A 25,756-nucleotide genomic window follows, 5' to 3' on the forward strand; every position below is an offset into this window, starting at 1 on the left:
CTCACTTTCATATACGAATAAATGTACAAACTGCATTTAATTTTGTTTTACCAATTTACACCCGGATCTTTTTCGTATTTTGTGTAGCCAAGTTAGTTAGGCTTAAATCTTATCCACTGCACATTGAAGCGGCAACTCGCCTGGACACTATAAAAAAAATCATAAATTAGGAATTGAAGTATACGTATTTTCAGTGAACCCTCAGTGAACACAGACACTTTTCGTGCATAGACTAGCGAGTAGTTACTTCCAGTAATGTGTGTGTGTGTGTGTGTGTGTGTGTGTGTGTGTGTGTGTGTGTGTGTGTGTGTGTGTGTGTGTGTGTGTGTGTGTGTGTGTGTCTGTCTCTCTCTCTCTCTCGTGCCGAATATGTAAAACTGGTCAATTAGCAAGAGCTCATTTAAACTGAAGTCCTTTCTGAAATTTTCTCTTATACGTTTAAAGATATATATTTTTTCATTAATGTTAATGTAATTTTTTTTAATTTTGCACCAAAAGAATCTTAGAAAACTTACCTAACCTTATTATATCAAGAGCAATTTATTTTAGCCTAACCCAACTAATGGTCCAGGACAGAGAGAAAAGTAGTCTTCAGTTTCCTCTCTAAAGCGTGGGTGATATGTGAATTGTTCTAGCCATGGCAATGCATTTTTTTTTTTACTTTCCGTATAAATACATACACACTTTTCAGGTATATGCTTTTCATGTATATACCCCACACACTTCTCATGTATATACCGTGTATCTAACTACTGTGTATACCTCGAGTGTATTCCGAGAGTCAACGCCCCAGTCCATGACCAGGTCTCGAGGTGGATCAGAGCCTGATCAACCAGGCTGTTACTGCCGGCCACAAGCAAACCGACGTAGGATCCATAGCCAGGTTGATCAAGTACTGACTTAAGCTGTCTGTCCAGCTCCTTCTTGAAGACAGCCTCGTGTGTCACTATTTTCAATATGCATCCATGGATATTTCTACGTGTATATACCCTGTGCGTAGGTTAGGTTAGGTTAAGGTTCGTAGGAATGCGTAATTTGGCAACTGGGAGCGGAGGAGGTGGGGGAGGAAGGTAAGAGAACTCTGCCAGAGAAGACGGGAAAACTACCTCAGTCACTCCTCTGCTGTGACTGATGCCACACGTGTCCTACCCCTACGCTGCCAGCCTTCATCCACATGTTGAAGTATTCCCTACAATTGGATTAAATCCCTAAATTATAAGTGAAACATTAACTGCAGAACTTGTTACGTACGATTCAAAACTAGCACCACTGGATTCAAGAATAAACTTTCAGACAGTGCTAATAAAGCAAACGACGCATAGTACTTGTAAATGTCTTGCAGCCCATGACAATTTCATAATTTCAAGATTTGCCGTGTACTATTTCTAACTAGTTGCTGCATCAACTTAAAATGCAGATACTCGTTTGTTACAAGACGTACTTGGGACAAAATTGTGTCACTTGATTTTGGGTCACTTGAATGCACACTGGTGGTGGACAAAAAACTCGGATCCAGTACAATGGAAACTTTAGCATCCGGACCATCACCGATGGGCGCTGACAGCGCTGAACACCTGGGTGAGCCCACGAGGCCAACAACAAACGAAGAGTGCGCCATGAAACCTGGTACATACACGGAAAGCTCAAGAAGGACTCTTGGAGGGTTGGCCAACTTCAAATCATCATTCACACGCGAGCGAAGACCTGGATCAACCACCTTCAGCGTAGGCGCCCTCGGCTGCGAAGCAGGGCGGAGTTCACAAAAACATGGGAAGAAGTATGCAGAGAGATGGATGGTGGGCGTGAGCGCTGCGGGCGTGGTCGTCTCTGCACTCATTCTAATCATTGTGCTCTTCCCACTTCTCACTACCCCTTCTTTACCCACGTCTATCTATTCAAACACAAGTCAACATACCAATATTTTAACAAACAGCGCATTTTCAGCTGATGAACCAGAGAATGAAGAAAATCTTATTGACTTCTTTGGCTTCCCGGATTATGACCCGAAAGGGTCATTCAAAAAGCCTTCAGAACTTTCGCCAGATCTTGAAGACTTTTTCAGTTATGTAGTTGATAATATTCGAGGAGCCATGAACTTTAGTGTTTCTCCCTGTGACGACTTCTATGAATATGCATGTGGAAATTGGAAAAACCTATATCCTCCACCAACAGGAGTATCAGGGTGGAGTAACTTCGAAGCTATGACTATCAAAATTTGGGATATGATGGAAGATGAACTTGCGATGTTTATAAATGAAACGGATAACAATGCAAAACACAACGGTGTTCTAGTACCTTTGGATGAACGTAACAATTCACATTTAAATAATGCCGATTCTTACATGCGAAAACTGGCAACAGACTACTATGCAGCATGTGAAGATGAAACCAATTTAGCCATGCTGGGTGTTAGCCCTCTCCAAGAGGTCCTTCACAAGATGGATCAAGAATATCAACTTCTCAAGTCACAGTTGCAGCCTTTGCAAGCATTCCAAAGTATGTTAGAGTATGTTCACCACGATCTATCCCTCCATGCCTTTTTTGGGTGGAAGGTTGAGATGGACAATACTATTGCAAATTCCATGGCTATAGAATTAATAGCACCAAATGTAGATTTAGTGCCACAAGGAACTGTTGTGAAAGGAAATGATGACCTTATTACAGTATATGAACAATATGCTTCAGATATTCTGAAAATGGTTGGTACATTTGACAATAACAGTGTTGTGAATGAGGTAGCTATCATCCTTGAGTTTCTACAAATTTTCCAACCAGTAGGTGGTTCTCTGTTGGTAAATAATACAAATATTGAAGAGTTGAATGCCATAGCACCCTTTTTAGACTGGCACATATATTTCAACAAAGGCTTTAATAGAGTGGGAGCATTTATAAATACAGATGAACGCATACTATCTTTAATTCAGGATTATTTAGCAGTGATCTCGACTGAAATAATGGCAGAAATTTCAAGTAAAGGGTCAGACAGATTATATGTATACCTCCGCTGGCAGGTAGTGCAATATTATAGTCAGTTCCTCCATAAGCAAGCAAGGAATGCATTATTACCATTATTTGATCACATATCTGGAGAAAATACAACTAATTTGCCAAATTTTCGCTTTCGGCCCTGCATCAAAGAACTGGAAGAGAGACTCTCACTTCCTATTGCTTATCTTCTAATGGAAATTGTCAAGGAGCAACTCCAAAAAGGACCAACCATCCATGATTTGACTAGAAGAGTGAGAAAAATGGCAGAATCCATTAGAGAAGAGTATGTAAGATATATAGATTCATTTGAATGGTTGAAGCCCAGTGCTAAAAATGTATTAACTGAGAAATTAAGCAATGTTAACATATTGGTAGGCTACCCACCAGTCCTTGATAATATATTTGAACTCCAAAAACTGTTTGAAAACTTAAATTTCAGTAACAAAAATTTACTGCAGAATCAGATAAACCTGCTGAAATTTAATAAAAATCGTCATATGAAGTTTTTAAGAGAGCCAGGTACTTATAGTGAGTGGGAAGTTCTGTCACCCATGTCTTTGATCAGCTTCTATGTGTATCGTAGAAATACTTTACTTATACCATTAGGAGGATTTATGTACCCTCTCTACAATTCTGATCTGCCAGAACCTCTTTCATATGCAACAATGGGAGCATTCATAAGTCATGAACTAGGACATGCTGTGGATTTTGTGGGTCGCACAAGAGATCAATACGGAAGAGCTAATGCTACCATGTGGGATGAGCAAACTGTGGAAGACTTTGTTCAGAAAGTGTTATGCCGTATTAACCAATACACAGAGACATATTACCCCATTCAGGGTCTTTTGACCATCGCTGAAGTGATGGCTGATGATGGCAGTATTGGTAATTCTTACAGAACAATAAAAAATCAACTCTCTCAAACAAAATTCCCAGACCAAATTAGTGACTTCTTGACAGAGCTACATCTTTCGCCAGACCAATTCTTCTTCCTACATTATGCTCAACTGTTCTGTGCTGCATCAACCACTGGCATCCCACACAAAGGTGTAGCCCATTACCCACCACATTCTGTTAGAGTAAAAGCTACACTTTCCAACACTCCTGATTTCCAAAGGGCCTTTGCTTGCCATAAAGATGCCAAAATGAATAACATTAAAGCAAACTGTGATATTTGGTAAGTGTAGCAACGAAAATTTCCCCGTGACATTTGGTAATTGTAGCAACGAAAATTGCCCTAAATGGTTTCGATTTACATGCTGTGCCTTGATGATGAAATTAAATACAGTAATCTAAACATTCTGCTGCAAGAACCAATAAATCCTATTTTAGAGGGGCAATGTGAACTACCAAGGAGAGAGTCAATTGAGCTTGACAATTAGAACAATTATTTCTTTTGCAATATGTGACAATGCTAAGCTGTAGCACATCCCTCTCAATCATCAAAAGATTTAACCCACCAAATGCAGATTTGTATTATATTATTAACATTCCGGTTATATACTTTGATGTATTAACTTTTTTGTGTATGGAGTGTTTGTTATTTTTTCTTAGTAGACTACTGCAACTGTGATAGAAGTAAAGTTAAACATAATCAGTTTTATTATACAAAATATATTTTTGTAAATGCTTTATAAATGTATGCAAAATACTGTCCTATAACATGTCTGTGGCTACATAGAAAATCTACAAGTACAAAACAAAACTTACCAAGTTCTTTACTTTCCCTCAATAAAGAAAAAGAAAAGATGCCCTTTCCAATACCATACAGGTATTGGATGGCTAAGTTCTGTATTATTTAGCTTATAAGTGCTAGGGTTATGAACATTCCCAAGCTTCAGAACTTTACATTTATCTACAATGAACTGCATCTGCCACTCTTCTGACCATGAATTCAGTTTGTCTAAATCCTTCCAAAGTTCTGTGACATCACGTTTGAATCAATTACCCTACCTATCTTAGTGTCATCAACGAATCTGCTCATATAGCTAGCAATTGCCTCATCAAGGTCATTGATATATATTATAAACAATAATGAGCTTAAAACTGATCCCTGAGGAACACCACTAGTTTCAGATCCCCACTCAAATTTTACCCCATTTATGCACGGTCTGTTTCCTATTGGCGAGCCAAGACTCTATCCATGACAGCCCTTTTTTCCCTAATGCCATGAGCTGCCACTTTCTTTATCACACTCTGGTGTGGTACTCTATCAAAAGCCTTACTAAAATCCAAGTACAGTGGAACCTCGATTTTCGTATGCCCTAGTCTGTATGTAAAACTATAGTTATTCTCTATAAAATGTATTTTTTGTTAATATTTCCCATAAGAAACAATGTAAATCCAATTAATCCATTCCAGACATCCGAAAATATTAAAAAAAAAAATAGATTTTATATAGAATATCTATAGTTTTACATACAGACTAGGGCATATGAAAACCGTGGTTCCACTGTAAACAATATCGAATTCTTTAACGTGATCAACAGCCTCAAAAGCTTTACTGAGGAAGCCTCAAACTGTTGCATCCTGTTCCTTTAATTCCTTGGACAACATTGGCACCATTATCCTGCCCTATCAAATGAATTTTGAAAGCTTGTATGTTGAATTCACACACTGGTTCTTGAATACTCAGTGATGTGCACTACTGTGTTGGATCCAGGAAATGGCACTACTCTAAGGATGAGTTTCCTGAACAAAGCCTATGTTGAAGCAATTATCCAACTAAATTTATTAAGGCTTTATTTGATAAATTCTTCCACATACCTGTCATGAAACTAACATATTCGACTTCCATTGTTTCTTTATTTTTTCATGACAGATGAACGAGTGGAGGGGAACCACAGTATCATTAATACACCTTGTGAGTGAGTGTGTGCATAGTCCTCAAATCATGAATTAAAGTGTCAATTTTACCTATTTTAAGCATACTTATAATATTAATACAGCCTCTCCTCACTTAATGACGGAGTTCTGTTCCTAAGACCGCGTCGGTAAACGAATTCATCACTAAAAAAGGAGCATACTACGTATAATGGTACTGGGTTTGTGTCAACCATCTTTGATATTGCTTTAATGTTACCTTCACACCATTTATAACATTTCTGGTATGTTTTTAAATGTTTATATAGCAGTGTACTGTATATTGTAATAAATAGAATGGTAGATTAGACATATGCAACATTTGGGTACCTTTCATGAAGTAATGTTTTGCCACACAGTGGCTTCATCCGTCCATACAAAGAAGAATGGCGAAGAACAGGAGGAGCTTGAGGTAATCAGTTCCTCAGCCTTGAGTCGATGTAGTCAGTCCAATCTTGAAAAGAATACAGCACATGTGTGATGAAGTGGCTTATATACTGTAGGCAGGAGAGGTGCAGCAGCCTACAGTATATAAGCCACTTCATCGCACATATGCTGTATTCTTTTCAAGATTGATGGACTGACTACATCGACTCAAGGCTGAGGGACTGATTACCTCAAACTACTCCCGTTCTTCACCATTCTTCTTTGTATGGACTGATGAAGCCACTGTGTGGCAAAATGTTTCCTCATTGAAGATACCCAAGTGTTGCCCATGTGCCTAATTTACCAACTTGTCGGTTCTCTGAACCATTCATCTACAATAAACAGAATAGAGGAAATCAGCTCTAATATACATTATTTAGGTATGCAAACTGGTCAGAGAGCCCATCGCAAGTCCGAGTCAACAGTAAACAAGTATGTAGCGAAGTGAGGAGAGGCTGTATTTTAAAATCATCAGCCAGAACTGGCAATTTTTCAGATTCCAACACTGGCACACCCCTATATAAGAGTAATCCAACTATAGTGAGATTAGATATACAGCCTCTCCTCACTTAACAACGGAGTTCCGTTCCTGAAGCTACATTGCTAAGCGAATTCGTCACAAAGTGAGGAGTATACTATAATGGTAGTGAGTTTGTGTCAACCATCTTCAATATTGTTTTAATGTCACCTTGGCATCATTTATAACATTTCTGGTGTATTTAGCTCTACTATACCGATCCATACACAACTGTAGGCCCGTGAATATAAAAGAAACACTGTCTGTTTATCAATTCAAGACTTCTTAAAAACCACTTACTCACCCACAACTAAATAAATACTGATTAACTGCATCTCATAAATGTAAAACCTGTGACCCTATCAAACTGCTTTTTTGTAAGTAACTCATCAAATGTGCTACAAATCTGTACAACTTTAAAGCCTCTTATTTGAAATAGCCTGCCCACAATGCTCTGCATACAAGGGGCTTTTGGCATGTACACTCAACCACTGTATTTCTTTCATACAGCTATGTATCATGTCCAAATAATAATAAATAAATAACTAAATAAATAAATAAATTATTTAGGCATGAATACTGGTCAGAGCCTGTTGTAAGTCCGAGGCATCAAATGGCTTTGAGTGAAAGTTAAAAAAAAAGTTTAACAAGCAAATTTGCATTTTTTTTGTGTTCATTACTTATCATTTTAGGATATCACATTACCCATTTTTTAATTTTTTTTTTTTTTAACAAGTCGGCCATCTCCCACCAAGGCAGGGTGACCCTAAAAAAAGAAAGAAAATCCCCAAAAGAAAATACTTTCATCTTTCAACACTTTAACCTCACTCGCACATAATCACTGTTTTTGCAGAGGTGCCCAGAATACAACAGTTCAGAAGTATATACATGTACATATAAAAATACACAATATATCCCTCCAAACTGCCAATATCTCAAACCCCTCCTTTAGAGTGCAGGCATTGACCTTCCCATTTCCAGGACTCGAGTCTGGTTATATAAAATAACCGGTTTCCCTGAATCCCTTCACTAAATATTACCCTGCTCACACTTCAACAGTGCATCAGGTCCCAAGTACCATTTGTCTCCATTCACTCCTATCTAACACACTCACGCACGCTTGCTGGAAGTCCAAACCCCTCGTCCACAACACCTCCTTTACCCCCCCCCCTCCAACTTTTTCGAGGATGGCCCCTACCCCGCCTTCCTTCCCCTACAGATTTATACGCTCTCCATGTCATTCTACTTTGATCCATTCTCTCTAAATGACCAAACCACCTCAACAAACCCTCTTCAGCCCTCTGACTAATACTCTTATTAACTCCACACCTTCTCCTAATTTCCACACTCCGAATTTTCTGCATAATATTTACACCACACACTGCCCTTTGACAGGACATCTCCACTGCCTCCAACCACCTCCTCACTGCAGCATTTACAACCCAAGCTTCACACCCATATAAGAGTGTTGGTACTACTATACTTTCATACATTCCCTTCTTTGCCTCCATAGATAACATTTTTTGCCTCCACATATACCTCAGTGTACCACTCATATTTTTTCCTTCATCAATTCTATGATTAACCTCATCCTTCATAAATCCATCTGCTGACACGTCAACTCCCAAATATCTGAAAACATTCACTTCTTCCATACTTCTCCTCCCCAATTTGATATCCAATTTTTCTTTATCTAAATCATTTGATACTCTCATCACCTTTCTCTTTTCTATGTTCACTTTCAACTTTCTACCTTTACACACTCCCAAATTCATCCACTAACCTTTGTTATTTTTCTTTGGAATCTCCCATAAGCACAGTATCATCAGCAAAGAGTAACTGTGACACTTCCCATTTTGTATTTAATTCCCCATAATTTAATCCCACCCCTCTCCCGAACACCCTAGCATTTACTTCTTTTACAACCCCATCTATAAATATATTAAACAACCATGGTGACATTACACATCCCTGTCTAAGACCTACTTTTACTTGGAAATAGTCTCCCTCTCTTCTACACACCCTAACCTGAGCCTCACTATCCTCATAAAAACTCTTTACAGCATTTAGTAACTTACCGCCTATTCCATATACGTACTTGCAACATCTGCCACATTGCTTCCCTATCCACTATCACATGCCTTTTCTAAATCCATAAATGCAATAAAAACTTCCCTACCTTTATCTAAATACTGCTTACATATATGCTTCAATGTAAACACTTGATCTACACATCCCCTACCCACTCTAAAACCTCCTTGCTCATCCACAATTCTACATTCTGTCTTACCTCTAATTCTTTCAATAATAACCCTACCGTACACTTTTCCTGGTATACTCAGTAAACTTATTCCTCTATAATTTTTACAATCACTTTTTGTCCCCCTTCCCTTTATATAAAGGGACTATACACGCTCTCTGCCAATCCCTAGGTACCTTCCCCTCTTTCATACATTTCTTCTTTCCTTCAACACACCGGCCGTATCCCACCGAGGCGGGATGACCCAAAAGGAAAAACAAAAGCTTCTCCTTTTATTTTTTTTTTTTCAACAAGTCGGTCGTCTCCCACCGAGGCAGGGTGACCCAAAAAAGAAAGAAAATCCCCAAAAAGAAAATACTTTCATCATCATTCAACACTTTCAACACACTCACACATTATCACTGCTTTTGCAGAGGTGCTCAGAATACAACAGTTTAGAAGCATATACGTATAAAGATACACAACATATCCCACCAAACTGCCAATATCCCAAACCCCTCCTTTAAAGTGCAGGCATTGTACTTCCCATTTCCAGGACTCAAGTCCGACTATATGAAAATAACCGGTTTCCCTGAATCCCTTCACTAAATATTACCCTGCTCACACTCCAACAGATCGTCAGGTCCCAAGTATCATTCGTCTCCATTCACTCCTATCTAACACGCTCATGCACGCTTGCTGGAAGTCCAAGCCCCTCGCCCACAAAACCTCCTTTACCCCCTCTTTCCAACCCTTTTGAGGACGACCCCTACCCCTCTTTCCTTCCCCTATAGATTTATATGCTTTCCATGTCATTCTACTTTGATCCATTCTCTCTAAATGACCAAACCACCTCAACAACCCCTCTTCTGCCCTCTGACTAATGCTTTTATTAACTCCACACCTTCTCCTAATTTCCACACTCCGAATTTTCTGCATAATATTTACACCACACATTGCCCTTAAACAGGACATCTCCACTGCCTCCAACCGTCTTATATTTAGTAATATATACAGGAGAAGGGGTTACTAGACCCTTGCTCCTGGCATTTTAGTCGCCTCTTACAACACGCATGGCTTACAGAGGAAGAATTCTGTTCCATCTCCCCATGGAGGTTTCATTTTCTTCTTTCTTTCAACACACCGGCCGTATCCCACCGAGGCGGGGTGGCCCAAAAGGAAAAACAAAAGTTTCTCCTTTTACATTTAGTAATATATACAGGAGAAGGGGTTACTAGCCCCTTGCTCCCGGCACTTTAGTCGCCTCTTACAACACGCATGGCTTACGGAGGAAGAATTCTGTTCCACTTCCCCATGGAGGCAAGAGGAAATAAACAAGAACAAGAACTAGAAAGAAAATAGAAGAAAACCCAAAGGGGTGTGTATGTATATGCTTGTACATGTATGTGTAGTGTGACCTAAGTGTAAGTAGAAGTAGCAAGACATACCTGAAATCTTGCATGTGTATGAGACAAAAAAAAAGACACCAGCAATCCTACCATCGTGTAAAACAATTACAGGCTTCAGTTTTACACTCACTTGGCAGGACGGTAGTACCTCCCTGGGCGGTTGCTGTCTACCAACCTACTACCTAGAGGAGGTTTCATACATTTATTAAACAAAAATACCAACCATTCCAACAGTATGTCCCCCCATGCTTTTAACATTTCTGTCATGATCCCGTCAGTTCCAACTGCTTTATCCCCTTTCATTCCACGTAATGCCTCGCGCTCCTCCCACACACTCACATCCTGCTCTTCTTCACTCCTAAAAGATGGTATACCTCCCAGGCCAGTGCATGAAATTACCGCCTCCCTTTCTTCGTCGACATTTAAAAGTTCCTCAAAATATTCTCGCCATCTACCTAATACCTTCCTCTCCCCATCTACTAACTCCCCTACTCTGTTTTTAACTGACAAATCCATTTGTTCTCTAGGCTTTCTTAACTTGTTTAACTCACTCCAAAATTTTTTCTTATTTTCATTAAAATTTCTTGACAGTACCTCTCCCACTATCATCCGCTCTCCTTTTACACTTCTCCTTTTGCATTTTTTAACTATATATACAAAATTGTACCTTTGATCCCACCTTTCCTGAAAGAGATGAGGTTGATCAATACAGTCTCATTACACTAGTTTTTTTTTTTTTTTTTTTTTTTCAACAAGTCAGCCGTCTCCCACCGAGGCAGGGTGACCCAAAAAAAGAAAGAAAATCCCCAAAAAGAAAATACTTTCATCATCATTCAACACTTTCACCACACTCGCACATTATCACTGTTTTTGCAGAGGTGCTCAGAATACAACAGTCTAGAAGCATACACATATAAAGATACACAACATATCCCTCCAAACTGCCAATATCCCAAACCCCTCCTTTAAAGTGCAGGCATTGTACTTCCCATTTCCAGGACTCAAGTCCGACTATATGAAAATAACCGGTTTCCCTGAATCCCTTCACTAAATATTACCCTGCTCACACTCCAACAGATCGTCAGGTCCCAAGTACCATTCGTCTCCATTCACTCCTATCTAACACGCTCACGCACGCTTGCTGGAAGTCCAAGCCCCTTACCCACAAAACCTCCTTTACCCCCTCTCTCCAACCCCTTTCGAGGACGACCCCTACCCCGCCTTCCTTCCCCTATAGATTTATATGCTTTCCATGTCATTTACTTTGATCCATTCTCTCTAAATGACCAAACCACCTCAACAACCCCTCTTCTGCCCTCTGACTAATACTTTTATTAACTCCACACCTTTTCCTAATTTCCACACTCCGAATTTTCTGCATAATATTTACACCACACATTGCCCTTAAACAGGACATCTCCACTGCCTCCAACCATCTCCTCGCTGCTGCATTTACCACCCAAGCTTCACACCCATATAAGAGTGTTGGTACTACTATACTTTCATACATTCCCTTCTTTGCCTCCATAGATAACGTTTTTTGACTCCACATATACCTCAACGCACCACTCACCTTTTTTCCCTCATCAATTCTATGATTAACCTCATCCTTCATAAATCCATCCACCGACACGTCAACTCCCAAGTATCTGAAAACATTCACTTCTTCCATACTCCTCCTCCCCAATTTGATATCCAATTTTTCTTTATCTAAATCATTTGACACCCTCATCACCTTACTCTTTTCTATGTTCACTTTCAACTTTCTACCTTTACACACATTCCCAAACTCATCCACTAACCTTTGCAATTTTTCTTTAGAATCTCCCATAAGCACAGTATCATCAGCAAAACGTAACTGTGTCAATTCCCATTTTGAATTTGATTCCCCATAATTTAATCCCACCCCTCTCCCAAACACCCTAGCATTTACTTCCTTAACAACCCCATCTATAAATATATTAAACAACCATGGTGACATTACACTAGTACTTATTATTAATCTATAGCATTCCTATACATAACAGTAAGCATACTACATGTAAATTAATAATATGTATGAGCAGTCAGAGAAGCAATATTGCATGTAAAGCTCTTGCTTCACACGCTGAGGGTCTGTGCTAAGATTCCCAACAAAGGTGGAAACTTTGGGTGTTTTTCCTTATACCTGTTGTCCTTGTTCACCCATCAGTAAAATGGGTACCTACGTGTTAGTCGACTGGTGCAGGTCGCATCCTAGGACAAAACTGATCTAATTTGCCCGAAATGCTCTGCATAACAAGCAGCTTTCTATATAGTAGTATGTCACTGACATATAAGATATACAGACCTAGCTGGCATGTATGTACTTGTAGAAATAATGATATTTGAATGAATTCACTGAACACTAACTTCTATAAACTTCTGTCTTGCATAACTCCACTAGTTAACATCTGTAAACTTATCAGATGTATGATATCAGATGAAGACGAAATACTGGAATTACAGTGGACCCCTGCCTTACGAATGCATTGCGTTATGTTAAATCCGCCATACGAAGCATTTGAATGCAAAAATGTTGCCTCCCTCACGATAAAAAACTCGCCTTGCGCGATTCGTCCGGGACACGTCCCACGTGTAGCCTCAGCGCCAGTGTTTACAAGCCAGCCAGTGCAGTCGCATCTACGCATACATTCGGTACATTTCACATTATCCCAGTGTTTTTAGTGCTTGTAACTGCAAAATAAGTCACTATGGACCACAAGAAAGCTTCTAGTGCCATCCCTGTGGTAAAAAGGGCGAGAATTAGTATGGAATTGAAAAGAGAGATTAAGGAAATGTGTGCAAAGTGGGTTGAACTGCAAACCTTTACGGATGAAAATCACCCTGACACAGCTACTGCAAGCCGTGTTGGAAACCTGTACAACGACAATGTTATGGCCCATTTTAGGAAAGTCTTAAAGGAAAGGGAGGTACAGAGCTCTATGGACAGATTTGTTGTGTGACAGAAGTCCAGTGACTCTCAAGCTGGTCCTAGTGGCATTAAAAGAAGAAGGGAAGTAACCCTGGAAAAGGACTTGCTACCTCAAGTCCTAATGGAAGGGGATTCCCCTTCTAAACAATAATTTCCACACTCTCCCCTCCTCCCATCCCATCAATCATCACCAGATCTTCAACAAAGGTAAGTGTCATGTATTCTATTCTTAGTAGAGCAGTAATTGTGCCTGGCTTCTTCAGTTTGTGTGTATTAAAATTAATATTTCATGTGGTAAAAATTTTTTTTTCATACTTTGTGGTGTCACGAACGGATTAATTTGATTTCCATTATTTCTTATGGGGAAAATTAATTCGGCTAACGATAATTTCGGCTTACGATGAGCTCTCAGGAATGGATTAATATCGTAAGGCGGGGGTCCACTGTATATCATATATGTCATTACTTATAAATATCAATCAATTGAACAAATGGATACAGTACAGCAAAATAAATTAGGTACTCACCGATAGGGTCTCCGCCTCTCTTTGGTAAGTACATCGTCAAAATACTTCTGCCAACATTGTGCATGCATAGCATGTCCACAAGAAGAAGTGTGTGCACCCCAATGTAAATCTGCTGGCAACAGCAAAGGGTCATGATTTTCTGGCTGGTCCAAATGCCGGGTTCTATTGCGAGATAGCACTGTAGATCTCTGAATAAGAGCACCAAGAACCATTGGCCTTCCTGTACTTCCATCTCCTCCACAAACAACATCTTCTTGGTGGCAAAGGATGCATGTGTACCTGTTGCAGATTTAAAGTAATAATGCTTTATACAAATTTAATAAATAATGAAGTTCATTTCTACCATTTACATAAAGTACGGTACAGGTATACCCAATTTCTGCAAGACAAATGCTGTACTGCCTTCACTTACGTTATTTCCTGAGGGGCTCTTAATGTCTGGCGTGGTCCAATAGCAATCATATCCTCAGGCAACTGTTCGCTAATTTCCATGGGCGTGGATTCTAGAATGTCTAATGTCTGTTCTGTTGAAGGAGTTTCCTTTAAAAAAGAAAAAACTTTAATTAAATCAATATTAACTACTTGTTGGGGGACTGGGGATGTAATGGATGCGAGAACTACTATAAATATAAATAAACTACAGTTTCTTGTTCAAAGCATAAAAAAAAAATTATATATACCCAGCACAGTGTGTGTGTCAGATGGTGAAGCAAGGTGTAAAAGATTAATATACCAGTACTATGGAAATTGGATACAGTTAAATGCATGAACAGGATCCAGATAACTAGATACACTGAACATTTTACTATAGAACAAGGGATGTTTAATATAAGAGTTATAGCAATGAGAAATGAACCATTAGCAGTAAAAAAATTGATGGACTGAACAACAAAGAGAAATAAATTATATTCTTAACCCGTAAACGGTCCAAACGTATATATACGTTTTTTCAACATTTGAAAGTATGTAAAAAAAAGTAGATCATCTTTTTGTTTTTTACATTTGAAAATGTGTAAAAAAACTTTGATCTACTTTTTTTTTTTTTGTTATATTTGAAAATATGTAAAAAAAAACATAGATCTACTTTTGTAGCACTACACATGTGAACGTGGATCTGCTTGGACCGTTTACGGGTTAATGAAGAATAAAGTATTTTGAAAATGAGGTCAGATTTTTATTATGTACTAAATACATTATGACAACAGAGACTAAAGGATGTTGCATAAATACAGTACATTCAGAAAAAGTAAAATACAATCATGGCTTTCAAAAATCTAAGAACACAGTCTTGACATTATTGAATGTTGTAGAAATTAGAAATATAGAGGCAAGAACAGGTTATGAATATCTCCTATGAATAAATAATCCATGGGAAATATGATCTTAAAATTAAGCAGTATAAAAGCTGCTGGAGATAAATGTCATAAATTTGCCAGGCAAACTGAATGTAGTTGTATATGCAAGCAAGGCAGAGGTAATAGGAGCCATAAGAATGAAACAGAAGCAGTATCACAGGTTTGTGCATGTGTGAGTACTAGCTCATTTGTCTTCATGTAAACAAGGTGTCATAGGAGCCTTAAAGGGGATCTGCATGGTAACATTCCCAAACCTTACCCCTGGGCCACAAGAACACCAAGTAGTGAAACGAGGAGTTGTACTCCTCCAGTGTTTGATACGCCCCTTCTGTTGCCACAAATTTCTTTTTATACACTACCCAGTCCCAACTGAGATTCAGGGTAAGGATTAATTCATATGCCCTTCATGCCTGTCAATACAAACCGAGATTTCACAATATCAAACTTAAACCTGAATTTAACAAATCAGTTATTAATTTTTTGTCTCCAATATTCATCTAGTCAAATTTTCAAGGGTGTGCTCTGGCTTCTGTATGTAGAACTGTTAACTGACTAATATAGTTTAACTCTTATACTGTACTATACCTAATGTAAGAATCCATGTACATTATTACATTCATGGGGGAGTATTAAACCCAAAGGGGTCATAAAGCCCGGAGGTCAGGTTTAAATCCCTCACGAGCATCCAGAAACCACCCTTGAAGGTTGAATCCACGTATAGATTCAGCCTCTACTATATCATTTCCTAGTGTGGTTCACCATTTTTTCACTATCCTTACAGTGTAAATGCAATTTCTAATGTAGAGTAAACCCCCTGAATCTGTGGATTCATTTTCTGCGGTTTCAGTTATCCAAGGTTTACCATGGCTCAAAAAATAACTTTTAAATTGTGCTTAACAATGGCCTCAAAGTGCAAAAGTAGTGATGTTGAGTTTTTCAAAGCCTATGAGAAGTCATGAAGTGCTTCCCATCAATGAAAAGTACTAATTCTCAACTTAATGTGTGCAATTTATCAATTAAAACTTTATCATAGGTATGCATGTAAATGAAAAACGACATATATAGGGTTCGCTACTATCTGCAGTTTTGGGTATTGGCAGTAAGTTTAAGAACGTATCCCCCAAGGATTTGGGGATCCAACTGTATGTCTACTCATCTAGGCATTCAGCTTCCACATTACATGTCTTATCCTGGACATTCATGCCAAACACTGTCACTAAGTCTAGTTTGTAGTCTTTTTCTTGTAGTTCTTGCCCCTTGGCCTTGGTAACACTCTGATACCAAACTTCTGAACTTCAAGCTTCTTTATGTACTGTATGCTCTTAAATGGAACCCAAACAATTCTTTGTGCATGTTTTTTGTAACCAATCTTTGTCTGTATGCATGCATACATGTAGTATTTCAAGTAACAATAACAGATAATTTTACAGTACTTTATCAATAATTTTCTCTCTAACCTGGAAAAATGTTTCATTTGTTTTAATGAAATTTTGTTGCATGGATGCCATCTTGGCCATAATGCGAGCTTTCCTTTGGGCTGCAATATCAGCTCTCCGTTTCTTCTCAGCCGAGGCTGTGGCTAACTCAGAGGTAGAGGTTGATGCCAGCACTGCTTCCGATGCCTGGCTTTGTTTTGCAGAGTCCGTTGACAATATGAGAACTGCATGGTACCTGAAGTGATATGGTAGGTCAATTAGTTTACAAACATTACATTATTTTTTTCTTAACACACTGGCCATCTCCCACCAAGGTGGGACTCTATATACACTGATTATACTGTAAAACAGTAATACATTAGAATTAAAAGTTAGGCGACGCACTTTTTGGACAAGAAAAGTGTAGTACAATAAATGATATTATGAAAGTGGATATTCTCTGCAGTATATCTACACCCCAAGCTTTTCCAATTTTAATCTTGTTTATTTGGTGAACATAACAATTTAAATTTATTCTCACAACAGAATGTCTCAATTCTTCCAGATAATGCTTACATAAATGATCTACACAAAACACAGATCTGTATATCATTGATGGTCCTTGGCCATGCATGTCATTATATCTAATTCAAATCTTTTTACTTCTGTATCCAAACTCTCCTGAGCAACTTTGTTTCATTCTGTGCTAAGACAGGTTCCTTTGATTCATATTTTATACACACTGACTACTTCCAAGGCAATGAGGCCCAAAGCAGAAACCATATTACTAATCAACAATTCTATTGCTTTCTTGCCAAAAGAGAAGGGATTTCACAATTTAAATGATCCTCTGAACTAGAACATCCGTGCTCATCCTTCAGAGAATAGACACTGTATTCCTAACATCTGCAATCATTCTTTTCTCTAAATTCTTATTACTTAGTAATAGGTAGGTAGTAGGTTGGTAGACAGCAACTACCCAGGGATGTACTACCGTCCTGCCAAGCGAGTGTAAAACGGAAACCTGTAATTGTTTTACATGATGGTAGGATTGCTGGTGCATTTTTTCTGTTTCATAAACATGCAAAATTTCAGGTACATCTTGCTACTACTACTTATATTTAGGTCACACTACACATGCATGTACAAGCATACACATACACACCCCTCTGGGTTTCCTTCTATTTTCTTACTAGTTCTTGTTTATTTCCTCTTATCTCCATGGGAAAGTGAACAAAATTCTTCCTCAATAAGCCATGCGTGTTGTAAGAGGCAACTAACATGGCGGGAGCAAGGAGCTAGTAACCCCTTCTCCTGCAGACATTACTATAAAAAAAATTATATATATATATATATATATATATATATATATATATATATATATATATATATATATATATATATATATTTTTTTTTTCAACAAGTCGGCCGTCTCCCACCGAGGCAGGGTGACCCAAAAAAGAAAGAAAATCCCCAAAAAGAAAATACTTTCATCATCATTCAACACTTTCACCACACTCGCACATTATCACTGTTTTTGCAGAAGTGCTCAGAATACAACAGTCTAGAAGCATACACATATAAAGATACACAACATATCCCTCCAAACTGCCAATATCCCAAACCCCTCCTTTAAAGTGCAGGCATTGTACTTCCCATTTCCAGGACTCAAGTCCGACTATATGAAAATAACTGGTTTCCCTGAATCCCTTCACTAAATATTACCCTGCTCACACTCCAACAGATCGTCAGGTCCCAAGTACCATTCGTCTCCATTCACTCCTATCTAACACGCTCACGCACGCTTGCTGGAAGTCCAAGCCCCTTACCCACAAAACCTCCTTTACCCCCTCTCTCCAACCCTTTCGAGGACGACCCCTACCCCGCCTTCCTTCCCCTATAGATTTATATGCTTTCCATGTCATTCTACTTTGATCCATTCTCTCTAAATGACCAAACCACCTCAACAACCCCTCTTCTGCCCTCTGACTAATACTTTTATTAACTCCACACCTTCTCCTAATTTCCACACTCCGAATTTTCTGCATAATATTTACACCACACATTGCCCTTAAACAGGACACCTCCACTGCCTCCAACCGTCTCCTCGCTGCTGCATTTACCACCCAAGCTTCACACCCATATAAGAGTGTTGGTACTACTATACTTTCATACATTCCCTTCTTTGCCTCCATAGATAACGTTTTTTGACTCCACATATACCTCAACGCACCACTCACCTTTTTTCCCTCATCAATTCTATGATTAACCTCATCCTTCATAAATCCATCCGCCGACACGTCAACTCCCAAGTATCTGAAAACATTCACTTCTTCCATACTCCTCCTCCCCAATTTGATATCCAATTTTTCTTTATCTAAATCATTTGACACCATCACCTTAATCTTTTCTATGTTCACTTTCAACTTTCTACCTTTACACACACACACACATATATATATACATATATATACATATATATATATATATACATATATATATATATATACATATATATATATATATACATATATATATATATATATACATATATATATATATACATATATATATATGTCTTTTGTCTGTCTCATAAACATGCAAGATTTCAGGTATGTCTTGCGACTTCTACTTGCATTTAGGTCACACTACACATACATGTACAAGCATATATATACACATACACCCCTCTGGGTTTTCTTTTATTTTCTTTCTAGTTCTTGTTCTTGTTTATTTCCTCTTACCTCCATGGGGAAGTGGAACAGAATTCTTCCTCCGTAAGCCATGCATGTTGTAAGAGGCGACTAAAATGCCAGGAGCAAGGGGCTAGTAACCCCTTCTCCTGTATATATTACTAAATTTAAAAAGAGAAACTTTAGTTTTTTCTTTTGGGCCACACCACCTCAGTGGGATACGGCTGGTACGTTGAAAGAAAGAAGAAAGAACATATATATATACATATATATATATATATATATATTTTTTTTTTATTATCACACCGGCCGATTCCCACCAAGGCAGGGTGGCCCGAAAAAGAAAAACTTTCACCATCATTCACTCCATCACTGTCTTGCCAGAAGGGTGCTTTACACTACAGTTTTTAAACTGCAACATTAACACCCCTCCTTCAGAGTGCAGGCACTGTACTTCCCATCTCCAGGACTCAAGTCCGGCCTGCCGGTTTCCCTGAATCCCTTCATAAATGTTATTTTGCTCACACTCCAACAGCACGTCAAGTATTAAAAACCATTTGTCTCCATTCACTCCTATCAAACACGCTCACGCATGCCTGCTGGAAGTCCAAGCCCCTCGCACACAAAACCTCCTTTACCCCCTCCCTCCAACCCTTCCTAGGCCGACCCCTACCCCGCCTTCCTTCCACTACAGACTGATACACTCTTGAAGTCATTCTGTTTCGCTCCATTCTCTCTACATGTCCGAACCACCTCAACAACCCTTCCTCAGCCCTCTGGACAACAGTTTTGGTAATCCCGCACCTCCTCCTAACTCCAAACTACGAATTCTCTGCATTATATTCACACCACACATTGCCCTCAGACACGACATCTCCACTGCCTCCAGCCTTCTCCTCGCTGCAACATTCATCACCCACGCTTCACACCCATATAAGAGCGTTGGTAAAACTATACTCTCATACATTCCCCTCTTTGCCTCCAAGGACAAAGTTCTTTGTCTCCACAGACTCCTAAGTGCACCACTCACTCTTTTTCCCTCATCAATTCTATGATTCACCTCATCTTTCATAGACCCATCCGCTGACACGTCCACTCCCAAATATCTGAGTACATTCACCTCCTCCATACTCTCTCCCTCCAATCTGATATTCAATCTTTCATCACCTAATCTTTTTGTTATCCTAATAACCTTACTCTTTCCTGTATTCACCTTTAATTTTCTTCTTTTGCACACCCTACCAAATTCATCCACCAATCTCTGCAACTTCTCTTCAGAATCTCCCAAGAGCACAGTGTCATCAGCAAAGAGCAGCTGTGACAACTCCCACTTTGTGTGTGATTCTTTATCTTTTAACTCCACGCCTCTTGCCAAGACCCTCGCATTTACTTCTCTTACAACCCCATCTATAAATATATTAAACAACCACGGTGACATCACACATCCTTGGCTAAGGCCTACTTTTACTGGGAAAAAATTTCCCTCTTTCCTACATACTCTAACTTGAGCCTCACTATCCTCGTAAAAACTCTTCACTGCTTTCAGTAACCTACCTCCTACACCATACACTTGCAACATCTGCCACATTGCCCCCCTATCCACCCTGTCATACGCCTTTTCCAAATCCATAAATGCCACAAAGACCTCTTTAGCCTTATCTAAATACTGTTCACTTATATGTTTCACTGTAAACACCTGGTCCACACACCCCCTACCTTTCCTAAAGCCTCCTTGTTCATCTGCTATCCTATTCTCCGTCTTACTCTTAATTCTTTCAATTATAACTCTACCATACACTTTACCAGGTACACTCAACAGACTTATCCCCCTATAATTTTTGCACTCTCTTTTATCCCCTTTGCCTTTATACAAAGGAACTATGTATATTATATATATATATATATATATAATTTTTTTTTGGTGGGGGGGGGGGGGGGGAACCACACTGCTTCAGTGGAATACAGCTGGTTTGCTGAAAGAAAATATAGGTACCAACACAATGGCAAAATCATTTGACAATGTTTAGCCCACACAATAAGCTTAAGCTAAACAAATCAAGTTTGTGATTTGATACATCAAGAAAGAAACTGTCAAAGGATTACATACAACACTCATCTCATTTTCCACACATTCAAATATATAGGTCAAGACGCATGATACAAATGGATTTTTTTTTTTTTCCAACAAGTCAGCCAACCGTCACCCACCGAGGCAGGGTGAACCAAAAAGAAAGACAATCCTCAAAAAGAAAATACTTTCATCATCATTCAACACTTTCACCTCACTCACACATAATCACTGTCTTTTCAGAGGCGCTCAGATACAACAGTTCAGAAATCACCCAAACTGTCAATATCCCAAACCCCTCCTCCAAAGTGCAGGCATTGTACTTCCCATTTCCAGGACTCAAGTCCGGCTAACCGGTTTCCCTAAATCCCTTCACTAAATACTACCCTGCTCACACTCCAACAGCTAGTCAGGTCTAAAACCATTCATTTCCATTCACTCCTATCCAACAAGCTCACACACGCTTGCTGGAAGTCAAAGCCCGTAACCCACAAAACCTCCTTTACCCCTCCCTCCAACCTTTTTGAGGATGACCCCTACCCGTCCTTCCTTCCCCTACAGATTTATACGCTCTCCAAATCACTATACTACGATCCATTCTCTCTAAATGACCAAACCACCTCACCAACCCCTCTTCAGCCCTCTGACTAATACTTTTAGTAATTCCACACCTTCTCCTAATTTCCACACTCCAAATTCTCTGCATAATATTTACACCACACACTGCCTTTAGATAAGACATCTCCACTGCCTCCAGCTGCCTCCTCACTGCAGCATTTACATCCCAGGCTTCACACCTATATTAAGAGTGTTGATACCACTACACTTTCATACATTCCCTTCTTTGCCTCCATAGATAACGTTTTTTGTTTCCACAGATACCTCAATGCACCACTCACCTTTTTTCCTTTATCAGTTCTATGGTTAACCTCATCTTTCATAAACCCATCCACTGACAAGTCAATTCCCAAATATCTGAAAACATTCACTTCTTCCATACTCCCTCTCTCCAATGTGATATCCAATTTTTCTTTATCTAAATCGTTGGATACCTTCATCACCTTACTCTTATCTATGTTCACTTTCAACTTTCTACCTTTACACACCCTCCCAAACTCTTCCACCAACCTTGGCAACTTTTCTTTAGAATCTCCCATAAGCACAGTATCATCAGCAAAAAGTAACTGTCAACTTCCATTTTACTTGATTCCTCCTAATTTCATCCCACCCGTCCCCAACACCCTAGCATTTACTTCTTTTACAACGCCATCTATAAATATATAAAACAACCATGGCGACATTACACATCCCTGTGTAAGACCTACTTTTACCGGGAAGTAATCTCCCTCTCTCCTACATACCCTAACCTGAGCCTCACTATCCTCATAAAAACTCTTTACAGCATTTAGTAACTTACTACCTATTCTAAAGCCTCCTTGCTCATCTGCAATCCTACTTTCTGTTTTACCTCTAATTCTTTCAATAATAACCCTACCGTACACTTTACCTGGTATAAATAACTAAAAAGGCACAATACCATGACTGGAGTGATACACAAATAACTCGCACATAGAAGAGATGAGCTTACGACGACGTTTCAGTCTGACTTGGACCATTTACATGTTCACCGCTCAGATACAGGTTTTGCCTTTTCCATTTACTGCAAGCCTATGCACAGTTGCATGTACATTCACTACTTTTCTTATCATGCTTCCTCTGTCAGGAAAAGTGTTCTCATCTCCTTCTTCCTCCGTGCTCTCTGCATTTGTGATCCTCAGTTCCTTCAATCAGAGATTTCCAAGCTTCGTAATTCATTTTCCTATCTTGGCTACCCTTCCTATTTCGTAGACTGCCTTCTCATGTGCTAAATGTAATTTCTTCTCTCCCAAACTCTCTACTCCTAGGAACTCTTCTGCCCTCTGCCTTCCGGTCTTTCTAATCTCAACAACTCTCTCCATTCCTTAGACATCAAACTTACTTTTCGCCAGACTAACACTCTTCGCACTAATCTCGTTCATACCTCTCCTCCCTCTATAAATGCTCCTGGTGTCTACTCTATTTCTTGTTCCTCCTGTCCTCTTCAGTACTTTGGAGAAACTGGCCGATCTCTTTCTGACAGACTTGGGGAGCACAAAAGTAGTGTTAGGCTTGCTGACACTAACAATGCTCTTTTCTGACATGTCAGAGATCACAGTCATCCTATTGACTGGTCTTCTGCTAAAACTGTCTTCACTACTTCCAATTTTAACAGTTGCTGTCTGGTTGAATCCTCCCTTATACACAACTTTCCTCATATGAATCTTAGTCCTGGCTTTGTCTCTGTAGATGCCTTCCTTTCCCACTACATTTTAAAATGCTCCATACTTCAGAACACCCATGACTTAACTTGATTCCTTTTTCTTCTTCTCCCTCTTCCCCTTTCCTCTTTCCTTTTTCTCCTTTGGGTTGTCTCTCTTCTGCCTTGGGTATTTGTTCCTTCATTATTTATTTTTTTCCCTGTGTGCTCTTGCTTTTACCCTCTGTGGGCCCCTAGCTCCCTTGCAGTGCTCCTCTTTCTTAGTATTTGACTGGCTCCTCCTCCACCTACTACCTTCTACCTCCACTACTACCACTACCACCTCCTGCCTTTATATACTCCTCTCCTTTTCATTAGCGTGACTTTGTAAATGATCCAAGTCAGATCGAAATGTCGTCGTAAGTTCCTCTCTTCTATGTGTGGGTTATTTGTGCATTTACCTGGTATACTCCGTAAACTTATTCCCCTATAATGGTAGGATTGCTGGTGTCTTTTTCTGTCTCGTAAAAACGCTAGATAACAGGGATATCTTGCTACTCCTACTTACACTTTGGTCACACTTCACAGACACGCACATGCATATATATATATACATACATCTAGGTTTTTCTCCTTTTTCTAAATAGCTCTTGTTCTTCTTTATTTCTTCTATTGTCCATGGGGAAGTGGAAAAGAATCTTTCCTCCATAAGCCATGCGTGTCGTATGAGGCGACTAAAATGCCAGGAGCGATGGGCTAGTAACCCCTTCTCCTGTAGACATTTACTAAAAAAGAGAAGAAAAACTTTATAAAACTGGGATGCTTGAATGTGAGTGGATGTAGTGCGGATGACAAGAAACAGATGATTGCTGATGTTATGAATGAAAAGAAATTGGATGTCCTGGCCCTAAGCGAAACAAAGCTGAAGGGGGGTAGGGAAGTTTCGGTGGGGGGAAATAAATGGGATTAAATCTGGAGTATCTGAGAGAGTTAGAGCTAAGGAAGGGGTAGCAGTAATGTTGAAGGATCAGTTATGGAAGGAGAAAAGAGAATATGAATGTGTAAATTCAAGGATTATGTGGATTAAAGTAAAGGTTGGATGCGAAAAGTGGGTCATAATAAGCATGTATGCACCTGGAGAAGAGAGGAATGTAGAGGAGAGAGAGAGATTTTGAGAGATGTTAAGTGAATGTATAGGAACCTTTGAACCAAGTGAGAGTGTAATTGTGGTAGGGAACCTGAATGCTAAAGTAGGAGAAACTTTTAGAGAGGGTGTGGTAGGTAAGTTTGGGGTGCCAGGTGTAAATGATAATGGGAGCCCTTTGATTGAACTTTGTATAGAAAGGGGTTTAGTTATAGGTAATACATATTTTAAGAAAAAGAGGATAAATAAGTATACAAGATATGATGTAGGGTGAAATGACAGTAGTTTGTTGGATTATGTATTGGTAGATAAAAGACTGTTTAGTAGACTTCAGGATGTACATGTTTATAGAGGGGCCACAGATATATCAGATCACTTTTTAGTTGTAGCTACACTGAGAGTAAAAGGTAGATGGGATACAAGGAGAATAGAAGCATCAGGGAAGAGAGAGCTGAAGGTTTATAAACTAAAAGAGGAGGCAGTTAGGTTAAGATATAAATAGCTATTGGAGGACAGATGGGCTAATGAGAGCATAGGCAATGGGGTCGAAGAGGTATGGGGTAGGTTTAAAAATGTAGTGTTAGAGTGTTCAGCAGAAGTTTGTGGTTACAGGAAAGTGGGTGCGGGAGGGAAGAGGAGCGATTGGTGGAATGATGTAAAGAGAGTAGTAAGGGGAAAAAAGTTAGCATATGAGAAGTTTTTACAAAGTAGAAGTGATGCAAGGAGGGAAGAGTATATGGAGAAAAAGAGTGGTGAAGCAATGTAAAAAGAGAGCAAATGAGAGAGTGGGTGAGATGTTATCAACAAATTTTGTTGAAAATAAGAAAAAGTTTTGGAGTGAGATTAACAAGTTAAGGAAGCCTAAAGAACAAGTGGATTTGTCAG

General features: G+C 39.2%; 2 protein-coding genes across 7 annotated transcripts in view; one reads left to right on the forward strand and one right to left on the reverse strand.

The window, feature by feature from the left end:
* The window catches only part of Ubr1 (Ubr1 ubiquitin ligase), a 288,431-nt gene that overhangs the window by 151,770 nt on the left and 110,905 nt on the right, over positions 1–25,756 (reverse strand). For all 6 annotated transcript variants that reach the window (XM_070083324.1, XM_070083319.1, XM_070083320.1 and 3 more), the window contains exons 19-21: positions 16,734–16,947; positions 14,334–14,461; positions 13,922–14,200 (exon numbers count right to left, since the gene is read on the reverse strand). In XM_070083324.1, coding sequence (XP_069939425.1) covers positions 13,922–14,200; positions 14,334–14,461; positions 16,734–16,947 — 621 coding nt within the window. The remainder of the gene's footprint in view (positions 1–13,921; positions 14,201–14,333; positions 14,462–16,733; positions 16,948–25,756) is intronic.
* Positions 1,076–4,613, forward strand: LOC128686117 (endothelin-converting enzyme 1-like). Its single transcript, XM_053772803.2, has one exon. It carries the CDS (start codon positions 1,521–1,523, stop codon positions 4,167–4,169), a length of 2,649 nt encoding a protein of 882 aa, XP_053628778.2. The 5' UTR covers positions 1,076–1,520; the 3' UTR covers positions 4,170–4,613.

The sequence above is a fragment of the Cherax quadricarinatus genome, chromosome 9 (assembly GCF_038502225.1).
Source record: "Cherax quadricarinatus isolate ZL_2023a chromosome 9, ASM3850222v1, whole genome shotgun sequence".
Taxonomy (NCBI): Eukaryota; Metazoa; Arthropoda; class Malacostraca; order Decapoda; family Parastacidae; genus Cherax; species Cherax quadricarinatus.